Raw genomic sequence first — 20,866 nt, 5'->3', positions numbered from 1 at the left:
TATGTGCCTCTCCTTTGAATTATATGGCCATCGTCTCGGGGCCAGAAACCAAGTCAGACAGTGCGATTTTCACCGGTACTAAAGCTTACCCCACTACGATGCAACATCCTCCGAGAATTCCTCCGATGCCTCGCCTCCACCCGCGGACCGATGGTTAGCGACAGCCCGGTGGAGGTCGAGGCTCGCACTCGAAGCACTCCCATTCGATCGGGTCCTCATGACTGGACTTGATCCGGCCAAGCGCCCACTAGAGGGAATGGGGAGAGAGCAGCGCCGCACCGCGCTGTCAGGATTCAAATAGTTTCGTCTGCCCTTCAATTGCAATCCTTTCGTGGACGTGAACCCTCTTGGCAAAATCACTTCGTTTCTGACAGCGGGCTGAACTCCTCAGTCATGGCGTGGCCTAACAAGAACAAAGACATGCTCTACCGGCGCGTGGGGAACTCGGGCCTACATGTCTCGGCAATTGGATTGGGAGGCTGGTTAACGTGAGTCGCTCTTCTGTCTTAGCTGCAAAGAGAGAATTGTCTAACCTGGGCACAACATTAGGTTCGGAGGCCATGTGGAGAACCGTACAGCTACCTTTCGTTCCCGAGCGCTGAAATCTTGCTAAGTCGATGCTCTAGAGACAACATTCGACTGCATGAAGCAGGCTTATGACTGCGGAGTTAACTTTTTCGACACGGCAGAAAGGTAAGCGCGGAAGCCATCTCCCTAATCACACATGCTCATGGTTTAGTTATGCCGGTGGCCAGTCCGAAGTGGTCATGGGACAAGCCATCAAGAAGTTCGGCTGGAAGCGCAGCGATCTCGTCATCACCACCAAGGTTCGTGAGCACAATGCATGAATAAGCCCTACCAACGGTGCTGATGTATTCAACCTTTAGTTAAATTGGGGCCTCGCAAACGGCGAAATCCTGATCAATAACCATGGTCTGTCGCGGAAACACATCGTCGAGGGAACCCGAGCGTCTCTGGAGCGCCTCCAACTCGAATACGTTGATATCATCTACGCGCATCGCCCAGATCGTCTGACGCCGATGGAGGAAACTGTGCGCGCTTTTAACCACGTCATTGAGAAAGGCTGGGCGTTCTATTGGGGAACATCGGAGTGGTCGGCCGATGAAATCACCGAAGCTTGCTTGATAGCCAAGTCTCTCGGTTTGATCGCGCCCATTGTTGAGCAGCCCTTGTATAACATGTTGGATCGGGAACGGGTTGAGGGGCAATTCCAGCGGATATATTCGCGGTGTGGAATTGGTCTGACCACTTTTTCTCCGTTGAAGATGGGTCTCCTGAGCGGCAAGTACAATGATGCGACGACGCAACCCCCGGCGGGCTCGCGATTCGCTGAGAGTCAGGACAAGTTCGCCAGCAGTGTCCGGAAGGACTGGGAGAACGAGCAATGGGCCGGAATTATTCGCAAGGTTGTTGGACTGAAGGTATGTTCATTGTAGGACTAGTGTGGGCGAAGACAGAAACTGATAATCACTAGAAATTGGCAGATAGGCTGGACGTCAAACTTTCGCAGTTGGCACTGGCCTGGTGTTTGAAGAACGAGAATGTTGCATCGGTTATCACGGGAGCTTCAAGGCCAGAGCAGATCGTCGATAACGTGCAGAGCTTGAAGCTTCTGCCGAAGTTGACTCCTGAAATCATGGCAGAGATTGATGAGTTCCTGCTCAACAAACCTGCAAAAGATCCTGCCAGACAGGATTAAACGGTCTCTGATCAAAGCATGGTCTGGCGGTGAATACCAACATCCAGAAACGAGTCCTGCCGTGAGGGCAGGGGGGCACACTGATGTCTTGAATTTAAAGTGAGGCATCATCTAGCTACCGCAGAAATTGAATGTCGCGAAGGCACAATTAGTTCAACCACAGCGCCATTTTGCAGGCCTCATTTTTCCCTAAACAACATTTGATGTGTTATCTAAGGTTGGAAGGTTGAACTATGACGGACCTATTAATTCTAAGGGTAATCCCAGTTGAGCGCAATCATCTAAGATCTTGATATTTGTGGTGGATCCCTTAATACTTAACTCACTAATACTTCTAGATACTCTTAGTAGACTAATAAATATATAAATAAAATAAATACTTAATTCTATTAGTTATAAGCGAGAGCGGCAAAGGCTGTGTGTATATAAAGGATATATAAAGGATATTAGGAGAGAGGCTAACTTAGTGATTCGAGAACTTAGTGAATTAGGCCTACTAATCGGACTCGGGTAGTATAGCGCACGAACTAGCAATCTAGTAATTTAGGACTTGGTAATTCGAGTATATACTAATAGATAGAGGGAGGCCTAGATAGCCTTATAGTATAGTATAATATCGACCCAAAGTTACATAATACCACTACTAGCTGGATTACCCTAGTAGTTCTACCCCTCTATAACTACTATTCTAGCTTAAGGAGCGAGAACAAGCTAGGTATTGGATCGAGCGATATCTCTAGTTAAATAAAAGGGGTAGTATATTAGGCTAGAAGCTAAGGCGTAGCGGTTGGTAGGGGCTAGAGTGAAAGAAAGGGGTAGCGATAAGTGCAAGATAGAGGAGTTGAAGGGAGGGGAAGAAGAAGAAAAAGTGGTCGAAAGAGCGAGGTCGCGTCATTTATATTAGGGCAATAAAGGGAGAGGTAACAGGACAGCGTATCGGGGCGCTAAGCCGGGGACGGCAAAACTAACCAGATATAGTAATTCCCAGCTCCGCCGGTTACATTTCAGATTCTACAGACTTCCTATTATTCCAATATTTGCATTTCTTTTGTTTTCGTAATGAGTAGGATACCCGCCGTACGTACAAGGACTTAGATCCCATATCTACATAACCCTGCAAGAAACAGCAAGATCAATAGAATTGTTTGCTTCTTTTTCTGACAAAGCCCCAGACCCACCCGCACCAGACCAGTCTAGGCACAATACTATATCGGAGGCAAGAGACGCGGGAAAAATGGTGATTGATGGGAAGGATATCGACAAGGCGGCCTAGGAGGGGAAGGAAAAAGGACACAGGAGAAGGGCGACACGGCTTGCAGACAATGCGGGAAGAGTGCGTAGCAGAAGGGAATGAATCAAACCAAAAGAATAACCACTTAAGTACACATCGATTTGCTTTACCGGGGGCCGAGCTTGGCTAGCGCGCGAGCACCTTGTTCCTGCCACTCCTGCTTGGATACCCACATGTCTTCCTTGTCGGCGATCTATGGTTACAGATGTTAGTTTGTGGTTCGGAATGCGATAAAATTGAAGTGGTTATAACGTACCAGGTTGGCGAGCACAGCACCACCCAGGAATACCATGTGCCTCCGTCGTGGGGGGTCTTCGATGCGGACCTTGAATTTCTATAATATTGTTAGTCCGGGAACTCGTGGGTTTCTCGAGACTGGGAATTTCTTCAACATACGTTCAGACGCTCTGGGTTGCCGCCCAGGACTCGGGTGAGCCAGAGCTGCTTCAGCTCCTTCTCCAATCGCGAGGGCAGACCGGGGTACATGCTGCTACCACCACTGAGCACAATGGCCTTGTATAGACTGGATCGAATATCGACATCGGTGCCTTGGATAGTGTTGAAGAGCATCTCCGCCATACCGGGCTGGTCAACGTCCACCAGGTGGGGCTGGAAGAGGCACTCGGCAGCCTCGAATCGCTCGCTACCGACGCGAATGACACGGCCGTCGGGGAGGGTGTAGGACTCGACCAGTACAGTGGTATCCTCGGACAGCTTCTTGTCGAGCTCGAGGTCGTACGAGACGTAGCAGAGCTTCTCCTTGATCTGGCGGACAGTCTCGAAATCGGCGGTTCGGTTCAGCGCATAGCCGCGGCGCAGGAGGAGAGCAATCAGATTGCGGGTGACATCACGGCCAGCCACATCCAATCGCTTGATGTGGTGGTTCAGCACAGTCGACTCGTAAACGGGGATAACGTGCGTCACACCGTCACCGGAGTCCACGACCACACCACTGCTCAGACCTAAAGCCATTCTGTCAGCAACTTCTTGTCTCAGCGCGCGGATTGTCCCCGCTCCAGCGTTTCTTCCATACCCTGGGCATACAGTGCCAGCACCGCCTGGATCGCCACGTAGACACCTCCGAAATTGTATCCCTCCAGCATGACCTCAGCCATCTGTTCGCGGTTCTTGAGCGGGTTCATTGGCGGCTCGGTGAGGAGGATCTTGCGGCCCGTAGGGTCAATCTTCATCTTATCGTAAAATGTATAGTTCCACAGGTGTTGCATATCATCCCATTTCTTGACGATTCCATTCTCCATCTACACCATCCCACAAAGGGGTCCTCTGTTAGCAACCTGTTTGTGCCGTGTGGCAGCGGAGAGAGAGAGGGGCGGGGTATCCGAAGGCGAGGGTACGAGGTCCCGCCCGAGATCAGACGTACTGGATAGCTAATCTGAAGCATCGATCGTGCAGCGGCGGCTTCCTCTCCGCACATGATATCCTTCACCACGATGTCGCCAGCCTGTTCCTCCGTCCGCAAGATGGGCCGCCCCACTATCGAGGGGAACTGGTGCTCTGGGAAGTTCTGGGGAAGGCGGGCCGGTCAGCGAGAGTTGAAATCGTAGCAGATTTGGCTTGCGACATACCTGGCCAGCATAGCCGACCTTGAGGAAGCCGGTTCCTCCGTCGAGCACTACAGCCTGTTAGCTCGGGGAGCTGGGGGAACACGCGGTCGTCCGGGGTCGGGGAAGGTACCAATGGGCATGTCCGCCATGATGGAGAAATGGGAGATCAAGTGCGGTCAAACTGGTTCCTATGCACGAATTTCCAGGGCGAGGGGAATTGAAGGTGCGTCGGGCGCGGGGGAGGAGAAGTTGGAGTTGGTGTCGGTAAGTTGAGGTACTGTCGCCTGGGCATCATCATCGTTATTTACGTGACCGTACCGTACCTCCTTGCCTCCCCGCAGTTTGGGGCAAGAGGCGCGCCGGTTACAGGACGTGACTGGGCCAACAACGGCCTCCATTCCTGAGCTAGTGGGTTCGAAATAGATATAATAGGAGTAATCATCGATCGCTGTGTATGATAGACTGATTGAATGAAGAGGATTGAGGTATTTGGGGCCAGTATGGTTGCATCTCAAGGCAGGAACCACCGTAAGCCATGGCCATGCGCTTAATATGTTCATTGGCAAACTCGATATCACAACTGGGTAAAGGTACTCGAACGCAATTTCATCCGAGAAAGCTCTATCAGCCCGATTTAAAGTGCAAGGGGACTGCTAGCCTCTTTAGTAGGTTTCGATACCTCCTATCGGCCGATTCCGATCCCCTCGGAAAACGAGCCGCGCTCCACCCTCTTCATTTCTTCATTATAGACGCAAGAGCAGCACCTCTACACTCGGACAATTGGTTCATCGGCGCCAATTGTATTAATTAATCTCCTCAGGTTCCTTCGCTGCCTGTTTGGAACCACCGCTGCGGGCTTCATTATCTGCCAGGCAGGTTGAAACCACCGCGGCCCATCCCGACCCCAACCATCATCAACAGGCAGCCAACGGCACAATGGCTCAGATCGGCTGGGTAAGTAGGAACCATATACATCAGAATAACAACATTGCTGCTTTCAGGAAGCCATAGCTAATGCCACTTTAGTACGGCCTTGGATCCATGGGCCTCGCCATGGCCCACAACCTGCAGCGGCATCTTGCCGCCAAAAAGGCCCTGAGCCTGCTCTACTCCAACAGGACTATGTCTCGAGGTGGGCCACTGCAGGCGCTCGGTGGTATTCCTGAGCCTAGTTTCGACACACTCGTGTCTCGCTGTGGAATTATCTTCACTATGGCACGCAGGGACCACTCAAAAAAACCGAGGAAACGTCCGCTAACTATATCTCCAGGTTTCCGATGACTCGGTCCTTCAAAGCTTGATCTCATCTGCTGTAGGATCAGGCCACTCGCTCAAAGACAAGATTTTTGTAGACTGCTCAACTGTGCACCCTCAGACGGTGAGCTCCGCCGTGGCCCAGCTCAAGGCGAAGGATGCCTCGTATATCGCGGCTCCTGTGTTTGGCGGGAACCCCATTGCCGTAGATGGGAAGCTAGTGTTTGCTATTGGCGGTCCTAAGAGCGCAACCAATGTTGTTAAGCCGCTCATTCAGGACGTTATGGGGCGGAAGGTTATTGAGTGTGGTGAAGATGCTACCAAATCGTCGCTGCTGAAGATTGCCGGGTAAGCTTTCCAAGTTGTCCTGCTATCTGGCTCGAAGGGTAATCTAACCCTGATAGAAACATTGTCACCGTGAACATGATGGAAGCAGTTGGTGAAGCGCAGGTCTTCGCCGAGAAGACCGGTCTTGGAACTGGCCCCATGGAAGAGTTGATCGGTGAGGCTTTTGGTCCTGTGGCTGGAGGATATTCAAAGCGGTATGTTTTTCGAGCTTGTACACGCTATAGCGCATAATCTTATTTGGCGCAGGTTGACTACTGGCGCCTATGCGCCACCCCTCGACACTCGCCCCGGCTTTGGCGTGTCCCTGGCTATCAAGGATGCTAGGCACGCGATGGCGATGGCCGAAGAGCAGGGCGTCAAGCTCCCTTCTCTCGAGCTAGCGCGCCAGAACATGGAAACTGCCCGCGACTACGCCGGTGAGTGTCTCGACAGCAGTTCCATGTATGGAACACTGCGCCAGCAGGCCGGGCTACCATTCTGGAATGAAAAGAGCCGGAAGGAGTAGACAACCCCCGTACTACGAAGAGATTGTGCCAATATGATAGAGTAATATCATTCCCTTCAATACATCTATCGCCCGTGGCTATCGACACCAAAAACCCACATACTAAAATGCAGCCCACGGTCTATCGCCCGCCAGCCCTGACCGTCTTGGTGGAGACATATGTAACATCCGAATGAGAAAAAAAAGCACAATTAAAAGAATGTACCAAGACGAGCATTATGTACAAATTGACAAACGTATACCTTAAAGACCGAGTCCAGCTTGATCCAATAACGCCCAAAGTCCACTAAACCGAAGTCGAGCGTTCTTGATTGCCCGGCTCCGGTCTGATTCGCGTTGTATCCACCAATCCTGGGTAGGTCTTCGCGAAGAGCGGGCCTAGGGACCAATTGGAGAGACACCGCATATGGCGTTCAAAGACGGGGTTGATGAGAAGTTCGTCTGAGTCGCCGGCAGAAAGAAGGCAATCGGTCGCTTCATATGGCCAATTCACGTCCATGCCCCGCGTGAAGGGGATGGACCAATTTTCAAACGGATATTCCTGATAGGATGTTACAAGCCGGTCTCGCATATGAGGCCATGGCACGTAGTCCATCCAGGCTGGATGGGGCTGGAGAAGCTGCGTTGGCCGCGGCTTGATCCAGTCAGGAAGTCGGTCATAGTTCTCTTGCGTGGGAAAAATTTGCCAGCGCATGAGAAGGAACATGGTGTAGAGCGTGGCAACCTGCACGGGGAGTAATGAGATGTCTGGGAATGTGCGCAAGATATCCGTGAAGACTTTTGATAGGGGGTGTGATTGCGCACTCTTCTCTGGGTTCAGCAGTGAAGAGACACTGGGGTAAGGCGGTCCCACGAGCTTCTGGCGAGGGATCCCTTGCGCGGCTTCGCGTTGACGGTTGTGGAGGAAGTCTAGCAATATGCTGTCTAGGGTACATGTCGGCGCAGTATTTTTGATCGGCGTAGCGAACACTGGTGGTACGTGGTCGGCCGGGTAGTTCAATGGTTGTAGATAGAGCGGTGATGACGAGGGCTGGAGGGTGTGGAAGTTTTCTGAGCTGCTGGGGCGGAGCCGCTCAACTTTTGGGACATTATGAGAAGGATCTAGAAGGAAATTGAATCCTAATCGCTCCTCCAGGCTCAGATCTAAGCCGTGGGCGATGTTATGGCGTTGGGAGTCCAGCACGGCGCGGAATGAGGTGACCTGCAGACTTCCATTTTGACTGTCACGTCGACTCCCTGGAGCCGATGCGGAATGTGTCGGAGAGGGTGTGTCAAGGCTGGCGATAGACTCGGCATATAACTTATCGCCTGGTGCCGCAGCCTGGTTGCTGGTGCTTAGGTGGTCGGTATCGGGGAAAGGAGGGGTATGGGATGTAGGCGGGACCGATCTCGGTTGGGAGAGGAACGAAGGTATGTCTGTCAATGTCAGTCGAGATTCAAGGTGGTGGTATAGCTAGCTGTGAGTTATACCTGCGGCCTCCGGTCTAGCCAGCAGGGGCTGTATGATTTCCATAACTGATTTGAGCCCCTGGCGGAGGTCCCGGTTCTCCGACCGGATGCGCTCATTATGCTGAAGCGCGGCCTGCAGATCGAGAACGGGTTTCTGTGACGTGAGATCCCGAACCTGCTGTTCTAGCGCCTCGATGTGAGTCTTCGTGCGCTCACGGATTGCACGCTGCGCCTGGCGGTCGTTGGCACGCTTCTTGGCCAATTGATCGGGGGTGAGGTTGGCGACTCCTCGTGATGACGTGCTGTTCAGCTTGCGCTTCCGCCCCGCGGTGGTGGACCCATTGCTCTCAGGGATATCTGTAATGAGGGTATCTGCGCCCAAGGAAGTCGAGCGCGATGGAATGGGTGAATCCTCCGACTTCGTGACGGTGGGATGGGCGACGCCCTCGATCGCCGTCTCGGTCGGCTGGCCCAGTGGGTGGTTGGCCATCGCCTCACACGCGCGCTAGCAATTGATGACAGCCATCCAAGGAGGGAGAGGGCGAGGAATCGGAAAGTCAGGAGGAGCGACTGGTCGAGTCGAGCAAAGGAGTCGGCGTCGGCGTCGGCGTTGCCGTTGCCGCTGGGGGTGGGTCGAGGCGATGAGAGCGTCGGTTCCGACTATTCGGGACTGCAGGCTCAGCTCTACCAGTAGAGTTTGTCTCTCGTATGCCCGAAAGGCAACGCGACGCTCGCCTAGCATTCCCAGCAGCCTATCGAATTATTCTGCGGCGGCCTACGAGGTTCCACAAATATAGAATGTCTCGCCGCGATGTTCGAGTCATGGCATCATGATCTACGAGGCTTAGACACGCGGCAGCTCCACACTCTCCCCAGAGGAAAACTTTCTGACTCGATTTAAGTCTAGGCAACGGTAATGTGTATCGTGCACGAGGTATTTTTAGCATGAAAGCAACACGTCCATATGAAAACAGATTGGGGACCGTCACAATAATACGACAATATCGCACAGGGGGGGAAGGACGGTCATGTACAAGACCCGCCAGGATCAACGAGATGGAAATATGCAGATAATGAGAACAATGGAAACAATGAAGAAATAATGGTCATGTCGATCGTGTGTACAAGAGCGCAGAGGTTTTACTGATAAAACAAGCCACCAAACTCCCTAGGGAACGGCAGGCAATCGCGGAAGTGGGCGCAATGTCGAGGAATTATTGAATCATGTGGCCCATTTTGGAAATCTGCCGAAAGTTTACTGATCAGCAATGGACCATTTGCCCAATTGGGCGGCTAAGCCTCGTGGAGGGGAATTCTTCGGCGAAAAACTAACCTTCGTCCTCAAATAGCCTTCAATCTCGGAGCTCTTGATCCCGCGTTCCCCGCCTGTCCGCCAGGCCAGGGGGATCATGGGAACGCGCTCTTTCACCAGCACTTCACGGTTTGGCCCTTCAATTGCCCGTACTTTATCGGGGTTGTTCGTGAGCAAGCGAACGCCCTCTGGGTACACATCGGCACCGCAGCCAAGATCCATCAGCATCGCCGTAGCCAACCCGTAGCTCCGAGCATCTGCCGGGTGGCGTAGCAAGAGGTTTGCCTCGACAGTGTCAGACCCGAGATCTTGAAGGTTGTATGCCTTCAGCTTCTCTCCCAGGCCAATGCCTCGGCCCTCCTGTCGTAAATAAATAATCACACCTCCAGCGGAACGTGACCGCAAGGACTGTGTCTCGGGCGGGGCATCGGACGAAAGATCCTCGACCGGGAAGGACATCAAGCGCGCGGCTTCATCCAACTGCTCACCACAGTCGCATCGAGCCGACCATGCCGTTTCGCCTGTATAACACTCTGAATGGATCCGAACCAGCGGGGGTTCCACACGGGGACTGGACGATGATTCTGTGTTCTTATCATCATCAATCCAGCTGCTGGTCCTTCCAGGATGCAATTTCCCCACATATGCACCTCGGATCATGCGGTCCATCTCAGTTTCACCTGGTCGGACACGATCCAGGCTCCGGCTGCGAATAGTGCACCCAAAGACGATAGCCAAGTGCTCCTTATTATCCATATCGTTGTGGTAGAGATGCAGGAACATCTCCGCACCGTTGGTAGTCGGAATCCGGGCCCGGACAATACATTCCACATCTGGCAGCTGCTCTAGCAATCTCGGTGCTTTCGTATGTTCCCCCTGGTGCCGGATACTCGTTGCTTGGCTCCTGTGGAGGATCTGTGTCGGATTGGAAGTCAAGTTCAGTGTGCCGCCAGGAGTTGCGGGCGGGGTGAATGCGGGCGACAAAATCGAGTTTGGTAGAGCCGGAGTCTGTTCGCCCGTTACGATGCCACTCCCCTGGCTCACATCGTCTGGCAGGCCATCAGGTCCATCGGTTGAGGTAGGGGAATGCGGGGCGAGTTGGGGCGAGGCGTGAGCCGGTAGATTTGCCATTGCGACGGTCGGCGGGGGAGGGAGGAAGCGATGAGGGACCGTTCTGTGGAATCGGCTCTTATGCGCAAGGTCTATGTTTCAAGAAGGGGAAGTCATCAAGATCTTGCAAAGTAGATCGGTCGGAATGATTGCGGTGGCACCGAGACTCCATGGCGTCAATTATCTTTCCCTCCGCCCCGGCATGAGGGGCGGCTGAGTCATGGCGGTGTCAGCCCGCCGGGCCGTGCTTACTCTAGCAGATTCCATGGCTGAGCCAGGCCCGATAAGCGCGCTGGTCGACCTGCGTCTGTTAAGATAGAGCAAGGCTGGTGATATAGTCTTGAATACATCTCTAGAGGCCTCACGATGATCGCACTAGATAATATACATCAATTTAGATGGCAGACTTTATTTATTATTCACAGAGGGGATCCGTCAAAACTCCAAGTAGCGCCTCGCTAAGGGTATCATTATCACGGCGGATCACGGAACTATGGCTGACCGGCCGTCCGATTTACTTGTTTGGAATGTCCAAGACAAAACGCCGCTCGGTTTCCATCTCCTTGTCGTCTTCCTCGCCTTCGAACTTGAGGCGGTAGGCATCTTTCTTGGCTCCCATCACCTCTGCCCGATAGAATGTGGTCGTGTCGGGGTATCGCGCAAGGACCTGCTTGCCAACGGAGAATGAAGGCAAAGGGGAACCAGCCTGCGGAATGGGAATAAGAGAGGCGGCAGTCGTCCTGTAGACAGCACCTTCCTCGCCATTTTCATTGGGTTCAGGGTCTTGGACATCATACCACCTATAGCCAACCGGTCAATTTCTGTGTAAAGTAAGGTCACAAGAGCTTTACGTACCGTTTCTTGTGCCCATCCCCAGATATGTTCTTGATGATGCACTGTATGCCTTCACCCTCCACTCCCTGTTTGTTCTTATTATGCTTAAAGACAACCTGCGCCCCGACCACCAGCAGACCACTGCGCTCAGCCATAGTTCCCTTAGTGCCCTCGGACCCTTCTTCAACCTTCACCGCAATCCCATCGCCCCGGCCCTCGCGCGCTTGAATGCTTGAGACACTCGTGCTGCGAGGGACACCGCCCTTGGAGCGACTGCCTTTGTCCACGCCAGAGGCACTCGGGGAGTCGGCAGCCGAGCTCTCTATTTCTGTTCTTTTCTTGCGAGACTTGGAGAGCGCGGACGAGCGGTTTGTCGGCGCTTCCGCTTCGGATGCTTTGCGGAGTGCAGTAAGCAGCTCCAAGTTCTTGATCACGTCGCAGGGCTCGTCCTGCATGATCGAGCGTTCTTCTTCGCTGAGCTTCTGGCTTTGCCGCAGCCATGTGTCAAGTTGATCGTGATCCGACATTGTGGGTTCTATTTGAGTACTGATATTAGCTCCGGACAACCATAGGGAGCATGCCCTGTATCCCAGTTACAGGTGTGTTGTCCCCGCGCAGAGACAATCGACGGGGGCGAAGCTATATCGCTCTACCAGGCACATGGGGGATATACTTACTGTTTCCCTCGCGAGTAATCTTGTCGACCAACGTCTTGATCTGCACCGATAGCGATGCTTGCTGGTCAAACTTCTCCTTCGACTTTCGAATGTCCTGGCAGATCCGGGTCCAGAGCTCCATCTCCTCGTTGTTGCCGAGTCCATTATCGCGGGGCCGGGGGCGGTTGCGAGACATAATGTGTTCCGTTCGAAATATTTCTCAGACACGTCGAATATGCCAGGTGGTAAATGGGGAAGGAGTGCGCGATCGAAGAGTCGTATGCATCCAACGAAGCTGGGGGAGGGCTGGCGGAGAGGCCGCTCCGGAGATAAGCCCAGGGCGGTCGGCTACCCGCGCGCCTATGTCTTGGCATTTAGGGACAATAGCGTTCCCAGTTCCGATTATTGCGCATGATGGCTGATATTCTGTCTTCTTATTTGTATGACTTGTAGTAGAGAGGTAAATAGGGATGCGCTTTTTGCGCTGGGTGGCCCTGAAGCTAGCTGCAGTAGCCGACTATAGGCGAGAGGTGCAGCTTTAGGACGGTTGCGGAAACTGGACTCAGGCACGTGTCTGGAATGTCTGGTTTAGAAAGGTTTGGTCCCTTCATTTCATCGGTATAAAGCATAATTACTCCGGACCCATTTCGCTCAGCTCCTGTTCGTGCAGCTAGCACAGAAAGCTCGTTGGCCACACTCGGACCCTTTGGTTGAATTGCCTTCACCGGGAGTCTTGGCGTGGAGATTCTGCGTAATAGAAAACCGCTGAGCGCCCCTCATCTCCGCAGAAACAAACAACTTCAACATGCAGATTCCATTGCTTCGGCTGCAGTGCGGTAAGTCTTCAATTCTACCGTCAACATGCACATTTGCTAATCTCTTCTTGTAGGTGTCAACAGCTACGATTGGGGTAGGTCCAGATCAATACCAACCTTGAATGCCCCGCACTGAACAGCGTCATAGGCAAGGTCGGCCAAGAGTCGGCAGCAGCCCGATATGCGGCCACAACAGCTGCCCCAGACTTTGTAGTTGAGGCTGAGAAGCCCTATGCAGAGGTATGCGATGTCCTGTCTATGCAAAGCAGGACATGCTGACCAATGCTACAGCTGTGGATGGGCACCCACCCGTCTCTCCCTTCAAAGGACCTCGAGACCCAGCGTACCCTTCTCGATCTCGTCCAAGATAATCAGGCATTACTGTCGACTAATATCAGCGAGCGCTATGGAGGACGGCTTCCATTCCTCTTCAAGGTGCTCTCCATTCGCAAGGCGCTGAGCATCCAGGCCCACCCCAACAAGAAGCTGGCAGAGCAGCTTCATGCGCGCGACCCGCGCAACTACCCCGGTACATCTGAAACGAGAACTGGATGGAATGAAGCAGACTGCTAATGCGGATTTTTCCAATCTTAGATGACAACCACAAGCCCGAGATGACCATTGCCATCACACCCTTCGAGGGACTCTGCGGTTTCCGTCCATTGGCCGAGATCACCCACTTCCTTCAGGCTATCGAACCCCTTCGCAAACTCATCGGCTCGCAGGCCGCAAACGAATTTGAGCAGATTATCAAGGGCAATGAGGATTCGGACGATGAGGCAATCATGCAGCGGAACAAGGATGCACTCCGCACATTGTTTACATCGCTAATGGAGTCTACTTCTGAGAATATCGAGACTGCGTCAAAGGAGCTGGTCGCACTTGCAGAGAGCTCGCCTGCCAGTTTTGGCACCCTACCTGGCGAGGTACCGACCAACCCAGCCGACCCGGCTGAGCTGGCTTCTATTATTCGCCGACTGGACGGACAATTCCCCAACGACATTGGGTTGTTCGTCTTCTTCTTCCTCAACTTCATCAAGTTGTCTCCCGGCGAGGCCATGTTCCTGAAGGCGGATGACATCCATGCCTATGTCTCGGGAGATATCATCGAATGCATGGCCTCGTCCGACAACGTCGTCCGTGCTGGTTTCACCCCTAAGTTCAGGGACGTTGACACGCTGACGAAAATGTTGACGTACTCGTACGCCCCCATCGAGGAGCAGAAGCTGCGACCCACAGACTACCCGTATGCCATCCTGAACGCAACGGCATACTCGAGCGCTTCCTCTTGCATGCTCTACGATCCCCCGATCGAGGAGTTCAGCGTGATCAAGACAGATCTGAACCGGACGGGGGCCAAGGTAACCTTTGACCCAATCGAGGGCCCCAGCATCCTGATTTGCACTCATGGCAAGGGCCGAATTACCGTCGGTCACAAGACCGAGGAAATCAAGGAAGGTCACGTTTTCTTTGTTGGGGCTACTGCCGAGTGTGTGATCGAGAACACCGGCAGCGGAGAGGGCGATGACGATGTCTTCACGACGTACAGGGCATTCTGCGAGCTGACCGGTAAGGAGGACATGGTCAATGGACACTAGGACTCCAATCTCTAACTCAGGATTGTTGACTAGTTCGTGCTAGCCCGAGTGCGAACCTGTGATGTGTCCAGTCAAAAGCCGTTCGTGTTAAATCGTCAATCGATGCAGCCAGATACTGGCGGCTGTCACGACTCTACTTAATTTGCATACTGCATTGCTTTTGAGGAGATAACTTGTAGTCCTGTCCATCGAGTGCTCAGCAACATGGGCTCGACCCGGGGCGGGCTGTTATAGTAACTATGGTGGTAATGCTCGATGGAACCTTGGTTACCTTAACCTCTCGTAGCGTGTTCCATGAATGTCCCAAATCTTGTTCTTCCCCAGCCATATTCAACCCTTTGTCACCACCTGCAGGGCTCTAAATCCTTCCTTTGGAACAATGAGTATCGATCACCCTTTCTTCAGTATATTATACCTTCAGCATAATTACATGGCTGTGATACAACTCAGCCTCGCGGCCGTCTAGTTAGCTCTGAACCATGCCTTTCCCCCTCCCCACTTTCTATTGTCAGTAATGGTATCACGACGGGCCTCGGTGAACCTGGGAAAGAAAGCAGCACAGAAAACGAGAATCAATATTGCCTTATTGAATAGACGTCCGGTATTGCTAGTTGGTGAGTCGTCTGATCATCAGGGCTCATATGCCGTATAAAGCTGCTGTCCCAATATGTCAAAGGTGGATGGATGGATGTATGGCCTTTGAAGTGCCTCCTTGATGGTGTGTGGTGTGTAGTGGTTGGTAATGACTTGCACTTACTTAGTTTGGAGAGGTAGACAGACACAAACAAAACCAGGGATACTCCCAGTATGTTTTCCATGGATCATTGGGTTCGGCTTGGATGCTTAAAAAAGAGGGAAAACGGACACAAATTCATCTCCATATATATCTTTAAACTAAAAAAGAAATAATGGATGAATAAATGCTCACTCCCAGATTTGAACTGAGGACCTCGTGATTACTAGTCACGCGCTCTACCAACTGAGCTAAGCGAGCTGCTTCATGAATGGCGATTTAGGAATAGCAAACATAGGCAGATAGCATGATACATCAGAAATAAAGTAGATTTTCCTCCTTCTGCATGTAGTTCGGCAGGTAGGTAGCTCTATATAGGAAATTTTCCTCGCCAAGTATAAATTTCCTATTTGAGGGTGCCGCTGCTTTAGTAATAGCGTTTAGATTTAGGCTCTTCTGAGTAAATTCCAGACCAGGTTTAAAATTGGTTGGTGGAAGTAAGGAAGGTAAGGGATTAACAACTATGCTAAACGTCCCCGTGATTCGAAGCAACTCTCTTTTCCCAGACGCATCATCGTATACCCAATCATTCCCCATCCATCCATAAAGTAGTATTCAAAGGTGGACTCTGATCCTGCAATAAGAGCAACAAAAGGAAGTACTAATTGTGAAGAACCCCTCGCTCGAGCACATCGGCAGCCCATGCAGTGCGCATTGAAGTATGTAGATTTTCGTCTCTTGGGGTAAAGTCGTCTGACTCAAATGCAACAGGTCTCTCTCTGGCAAGGAATAGGTAAATAAAGAAATCGAGGCCTGGGATAATGTTGTACCGCTCACAAATTTGGGTGAGATGCCATTTATTTCTGCAAGTTGAACCGATCAAGACTCGAACTAGCCTGGGATCATATTTTTGATTATACAATTCCCTCCATCAGCGGTTCCCGCCATCCTGGGGGTAGTATTTATTCCACGAGCGCCTAATGCTAATCAAAGGACGTAGGCAGTACACGATAGGTATATAGCAGGGCTTTATCAATGGCGAGGACTTCGAAATCCCGTACCTGTGGTTCAAGGCTCATCGCGAGATTGTAGTGCAGCACAAAGTAGTGTCGAGTATCACCGAGAAAATCATCGACGAGTAAGGGTAGCTAGGCAGGGATGACAAGGTTTCTTTTGGGAAAAATAGGGATAAATCAATGAAGTAAGATATTTTAGGAGGAGATATTGTGGTTACCAACAACAACCAATAGCTTATCCTCGGATGTGGGGGGAGTTGAATTGAAGTTGTTGCGAACCCGGGGGGGTTGGGGGGGGTATGCCAGGTCACAGGGGAGAAACGAATTATCTTCATGGCGAAACGGTAGCAAAATAGAACTACAGAAAACCCATCCACATATAGAAGAAGTGTGTTTGCAAGAAGAAAAAAAAGAAGATTGAATGAATGAGAATGCTCACTCCCAGATTTGAACTGAGGACCTCGTGATTACTAGTCACGCGCTCTACCAACTGAGCTAAGCGAGCTGTTGAATATGTTGAAAAGAGAAGTGAAGGAGGATGCTCACTCCCAGATTTGAACTGAGGACCTCGTGATTACTAGTCACGCGCTCTACCAACTGAGCTAAGCGAGCTGCTTCATGTACTGCCACTGAGAGGCTGTGTATATGTTTGAACGGCGAATATTGTGCGATCAGAACTGACTTAGACGATTCCTTCTCCTTTTGTAGTGGTTAAACGAGTGGAGCGAAGGGCTGATAAGCCCTCCTCCAAGTGTCTTCAGCCAATAAATAGTGCACAAAGCAGGCAAAAACGTTGGAAGGATTCTTTAACTTCTCCATGGATTATTTATTCGTGTTTCAAATGCAGGGTGCCTCAATCTCAAGGAATCAATCCAGTATGGTAGCGGGACAGGCTCCTCGGAAAGAAAAAGACAAGCTCCGCTCTTCCTTGAGGGGCGGGGTGAAAAAAGAAGAAGTGATGCTCACTCCCAGATTTGAACTGAGGACCTCGTGATTACTAGTCACGCGCTCTACCAACTGAGCTAAGCGAGCTACTTATATATTTTTGTTCAAAAATAATAGTCTATGTCTAAATATGAGTAGTTTGCTCTCGTTGCTCAGCATCCGCGGGCCAATCATCCTGGTTTATGGTTCTTTCAGAATGGCGAGAGAGCCGGACAGCACGCCCGCTTTCACTAATCTATTCTACATTCCTAGTCGATGTAGATACAAGTGCATAGGCAAGAATATCCAAGAATTAAGGCAGATAAAGTGTAACATTATCTTTAACTCAGGCTCGCCCGTTGTTGCCGAGGTGGCTTCACTGCGACCGTCAACCAGGCAGAGCAGGGCAAGAGCGACCCCGAAGCCAACTAAGACTTTCCGAACACTGATTAAATTCCATACTGGGGAGGACGCGCCGAATAACCTCGTGGCAGTAACTTTTAGGTCGAGGCGGTTTTTGTTTACCTTCTTTTGACTTCTTTTCTTATTTCACCAATCCAATGGGTATCCGCTTTTTATTTTTAGTTCCTACTCGCAGAGTTCCAGCATGGCCTTGAGAGACCATATGCTCCGTGTCCTCGCCTGTGCTGGTGTTATTGGGGTCCGTGGGCATGTTACCTAGCTGAATCTTCTTGGACCAGTAAATTCAGTCGCACTTCGGGCCTTTCGATTTTGCCTGGACTCAATCCACTATCTGTATTTTGTGGAAAATTATCTTGATTCTTGGCTCTCGTTTTTGTTGTAGTCCATCGTAATGATGAATTTCTGATGATGTGCATGATAGCATGGTGAGGATCCTCGGCGGGCGACCTACGCCACCAGCCATCTCCTGGGGTATGGTTGGATCAGAAGGGGCTTTTAATCTTGTGGTTGTCATGGTTTGTCGATAAATAGAGGTTTTATAGTCTGCTGGGCCCTGGGTGTGAAGTGGATAGGTAACGCGCAATGAGCTGTACCAAATATATATATTTCCAAGCATCCACGCTCGCATTGCCAGTCGAACCCACACGTCTCTACAAGCCGTGTCAAGTCTCCAAACATACGAAATCCCGACAAGAAAGAGTATGATACAACTGCGCCCAAAGAGTATATAGAAGGGCTGGTGTTGCATTACAAGGATAGGACGTAGTTCCGCTTTCCATTAAAGCTAAAATGCTGACGCATGAAGGTGAGATCGCAAGCCGTTAGTTACTCTTCACGTAACGACTATCGTCCATGGACTAAAATGGTACTGGGTCAAGCTTATATAGGCAAGATCGTAATATTAGCGGTGTATCTGTATACTGTAACAGGCCTTGTCACATGGAGAGAGAGAGAGAGGAGCGGAGTTACAAACAAATTGAAAGGGACAAAAAGATAAGAAGAAATGCTCACTCCCAGATTTGAACTGAGGACCTCGTGATTACTAGTCACGCGCTCTACCAACTGAGCTAAGCGAGCTGCTTATATATCAAGTCACACAAAATTAGTTCTAAGATTGAACAATTATCCTTATGCTGCTAAAGGAAGTCCTGATCCATCCCCGTCCTCTCCTGCTCCTTGATTGAAGGTTATACATCTGGGATCTCTTCCCTATGCTCATATTCTCGCAGAGCTCGGCAGAAGTCGGCATGCTATATTTCATGGCCATTCTACAATATCGTCCATTGTATATCTCAAACCGCGCACTGGTAGCCCATCTTCACGTATGCTTGTTAGTCATTACTCAAACCGCCGTTTGCGTAAAAAAAGGGAGTGGCATTCGCCAATCAGCCAGCGACGGCTATGCACCAACCCCACTCCCGCAACCGAGGCAAACTCCCCACGGGGATCGGGGACTCTGCCGGACCACCCGAGAAGCGGGGAACCAGGTCGGTCTATACTTGACGTTGGGGTAGCTTGCGTTCCCTCAGAGATCGCTCAACTATCTATGTGACCTGATACCTCATCTGTTACCTGATAATTACCTGTTCGCAGCTTGTTACAATGGCCGGTGCCAAAAATGTTATCCAGGTGCCCGAGCTGGGCTTCTGGGAGAAGGCAGACATCTCCATTTCCTTCGCCTCAGTCGTCGTCAACGCACTTTATGCTGCCATCACTGGCTTCTTCCGCGGCAAGAGCAGCCCGAGGAAATATAGCCATCATGTCGCCGCTGCAGCTATTCGAAGAATGATCACCCGACTCTCCATTCGTCAGAAGCAGTGGGTTTCACTCCCTTACTGATATGGCCGTGGTTTGCCAGAGGTTAAGAACAAGAGAAAAGCATTGAGACGACGCTAACAACTCACTCGTTTGGCAGATATCTCGATCCAACTACAATACAGACCTACCAGGCTGTGATGAAACAACGAGGCCTGCAGCCCGAGGTCGTCGACCTCCCTCACGGGACAGAAGGCTGCTGGCTGGGCAACAAGAACGCAAAGAACGTCGTCGTTTACTACCACGGTGCGTCCCTTCCATATAACCCATCCACCATGCCCCAGGTCTGCCATGTGCGCGTGTAACGCAATCGCAATCGCAATATGGGGACGCCGAAAGTTAATCTAGATCTGTGCAACACAGGAGGCGGCTTCGCGATGGCTGCCGGCGCCTCACACTTCGACTTCTGGCTGGACCTCCTCCAAGTCGTCAATGATAAGGGTCATGACATCGCCGTCTTCTTCCCACGGTACACACTTACTCCGCATGAAGTATACCCAACCCAGCTGCGCCAGGCTGTGGGGGCGCTACGATACATACTCAAGGAAGCGGGACGAGCCCCAGCCAACGTGATCGTTGGTGGCGACTCAGCCGGCGGTAACCTCGCCATGGCAGTGCTGCTGCATCTTTCGCACCCGCATCCTGCTATCGACCCCCTCGACTTGTCAAGCCCCTTGGCGGGCGTGTTTGGTTTTGCCCCATGGATCAACTTCAGCCAGGACTGGCCGTCGTTCAAGGATAATGCTTACCGGGATGTCGTCACCGATGAGGCGCTGGAGAAGTGGTCCAGTGCTTATCTGGATGGTAAGCAGGGAGACAGCTGGAGCGAGCCTGACCGCGCGCCAGCGGAGTGGTGGAGGGATGCGAAGACGGAGCGGATTCTGCTGCTGGCGGGTGGTGATGAGATTTTGCTGGGGCCGATTGAGTCGTTTGCGAAGAAGGTCAAGGTATGTTTGGTTCTTTCCTGTACTCTCCCTCGGGTTGATAGGGTGGTCGCTAATGGACTTGGTAGTCGGCATTCCCAAATACGACATTCGTTGTTGGATATGATGAGTCTCACGACGCACATTTGTATGTCGAGGCGGGCTCAAAGGAGGGGACACAGACGGCAAATGAGCTGCGGCAGTGGATAGCTGCTCGCTTGTAATCTCGGTTGAATAGCAATATTGGTAGGCCAGGATTAATAGGTATCCTGACAAGCCTGGCTTGGAGAGGCTATGTAGATGGTCATCCCTCGGCCTTGTGATGAAAGAGCCTTTCATGTACATAACAGTACAACAAATTGCAAAGAAGCCTTTCAAGGTGTGGTCACAATATGCATTATCACATATACTTAGTCGCCAGTGTAAGCTTCAAAGGCCGTGCCAGTCTCATCTTTTCGAACTGGCTGGATTTGCCTTATCTTGCTGATACACCCAGTGACTTACCAATAGCAGGAAAGTTTTCGTTGAGGCATGAGGCCTTCTCGTATTTGTGGTTGTGCTGCTGCTGTGGTGTT

General features: G+C 51.5%; 8 protein-coding genes across 8 annotated transcripts; 4 read left to right on the top strand and 4 right to left on the bottom strand.

Moving 5' to 3' along the window:
* Positions 1–393: 393 nt before the first annotated feature.
* On the top strand, positions 394–1,720 carry N7482_005832 (uncharacterized protein; the record flags this gene model as incomplete). Its single annotated transcript, XM_056687957.1, has 6 exons — positions 394–488; positions 550–572; positions 627–693; positions 740–827; positions 888–1,442; positions 1,496–1,720. The coding sequence occupies 6 exons, from the start codon at positions 394–396 to the stop codon at positions 1,718–1,720; spliced, it is 1,053 nt and encodes a 350-aa protein (XP_056543512.1).
* A 1,397-nt stretch (positions 1,721–3,117) lies between these two features.
* On the bottom strand, positions 3,118–4,725 carry N7482_005831 (actin-related protein 2; the record flags this gene model as incomplete). The annotated part of the gene is made up of 7 exons (XM_056687956.1): positions 3,118–3,204; positions 3,268–3,345; positions 3,408–3,973; positions 4,045–4,270; positions 4,393–4,536; positions 4,598–4,644; positions 4,707–4,725. 7 exons carry the CDS (start codon positions 4,723–4,725, stop codon positions 3,118–3,120), a joined length of 1,167 nt encoding a protein of 388 aa, XP_056543511.1.
* Positions 4,726–5,512: 787 nt separating this feature from the next.
* Positions 5,513–6,683, top strand: N7482_005830 (NAD(P)-dependent oxidoreductase; the record flags this gene model as incomplete). The annotated part of the gene is made up of 5 exons (XM_056687955.1): positions 5,513–5,530; positions 5,603–5,791; positions 5,847–6,178; positions 6,235–6,372; positions 6,425–6,683. The coding sequence occupies 5 exons, from the start codon at positions 5,513–5,515 to the stop codon at positions 6,681–6,683; spliced, it is 936 nt and encodes a 311-aa protein (XP_056543510.1).
* Positions 6,684–6,969: 286 nt separating this feature from the next.
* N7482_005829 (bZIP transcription factor) lies at positions 6,970–8,622 on the bottom strand (the record flags this gene model as incomplete). Its single annotated transcript, XM_056687954.1, has 2 exons — positions 6,970–8,099; positions 8,154–8,622. 2 exons carry the CDS (start codon positions 8,620–8,622, stop codon positions 6,970–6,972), a joined length of 1,599 nt encoding a protein of 532 aa, XP_056543509.1.
* A 765-nt stretch (positions 8,623–9,387) lies between these two features.
* On the bottom strand, positions 9,388–10,575 carry N7482_005828 (GTP cyclohydrolase II; the record flags this gene model as incomplete). The annotated part of the gene is made up of 1 exon (XM_056687953.1): positions 9,388–10,575. One exon carries the CDS (start codon positions 10,573–10,575, stop codon positions 9,388–9,390), a length of 1,188 nt encoding a protein of 395 aa, XP_056543508.1.
* A 493-nt stretch (positions 10,576–11,068) lies between these two features.
* N7482_005827 (SAGA-associated factor 29 family protein) lies at positions 11,069–12,240 on the bottom strand (the record flags this gene model as incomplete). Its single annotated transcript, XM_056687952.1, has 3 exons — positions 11,069–11,354; positions 11,410–11,923; positions 12,066–12,240. The coding sequence occupies 3 exons, from the start codon at positions 12,238–12,240 to the stop codon at positions 11,069–11,071; spliced, it is 975 nt and encodes a 324-aa protein (XP_056543507.1).
* A 609-nt stretch (positions 12,241–12,849) lies between these two features.
* On the top strand, positions 12,850–14,457 carry pmi1 (mannose-6-phosphate isomerase pmi1; the record flags this gene model as incomplete). Its single annotated transcript, XM_056687951.1, has 5 exons — positions 12,850–12,880; positions 12,934–12,954; positions 13,008–13,099; positions 13,151–13,388; positions 13,454–14,457. 5 exons carry the CDS (start codon positions 12,850–12,852, stop codon positions 14,455–14,457), a joined length of 1,386 nt encoding a protein of 461 aa, XP_056543506.1.
* A 4,698-nt stretch (positions 14,458–19,155) lies between these two features.
* Positions 19,156–20,515, top strand: N7482_005825 (putative 6-hexanolactone hydrolase; the record flags this gene model as incomplete). The annotated part of the gene is made up of 4 exons (XM_056687950.1): positions 19,156–19,370; positions 19,469–19,614; positions 19,732–20,315; positions 20,381–20,515. 4 exons carry the CDS (start codon positions 19,156–19,158, stop codon positions 20,513–20,515), a joined length of 1,080 nt encoding a protein of 359 aa, XP_056543505.1.
* Between the last annotated feature and the right edge of the window lie 351 nt (positions 20,516–20,866).

This window comes from Penicillium canariense (genome assembly GCF_028826845.1).
Source record: "Penicillium canariense strain IBT 26290 chromosome Unknown utg000003l_segment0_segment0, whole genome shotgun sequence".
NCBI classification, from domain to species: Eukaryota; Fungi; Ascomycota; class Eurotiomycetes; order Eurotiales; family Aspergillaceae; genus Penicillium; species Penicillium canariense.
Note: the sequence above shows the minus strand (reverse complement) of the source record. Positions and strands in the feature narration are given on the sequence as shown.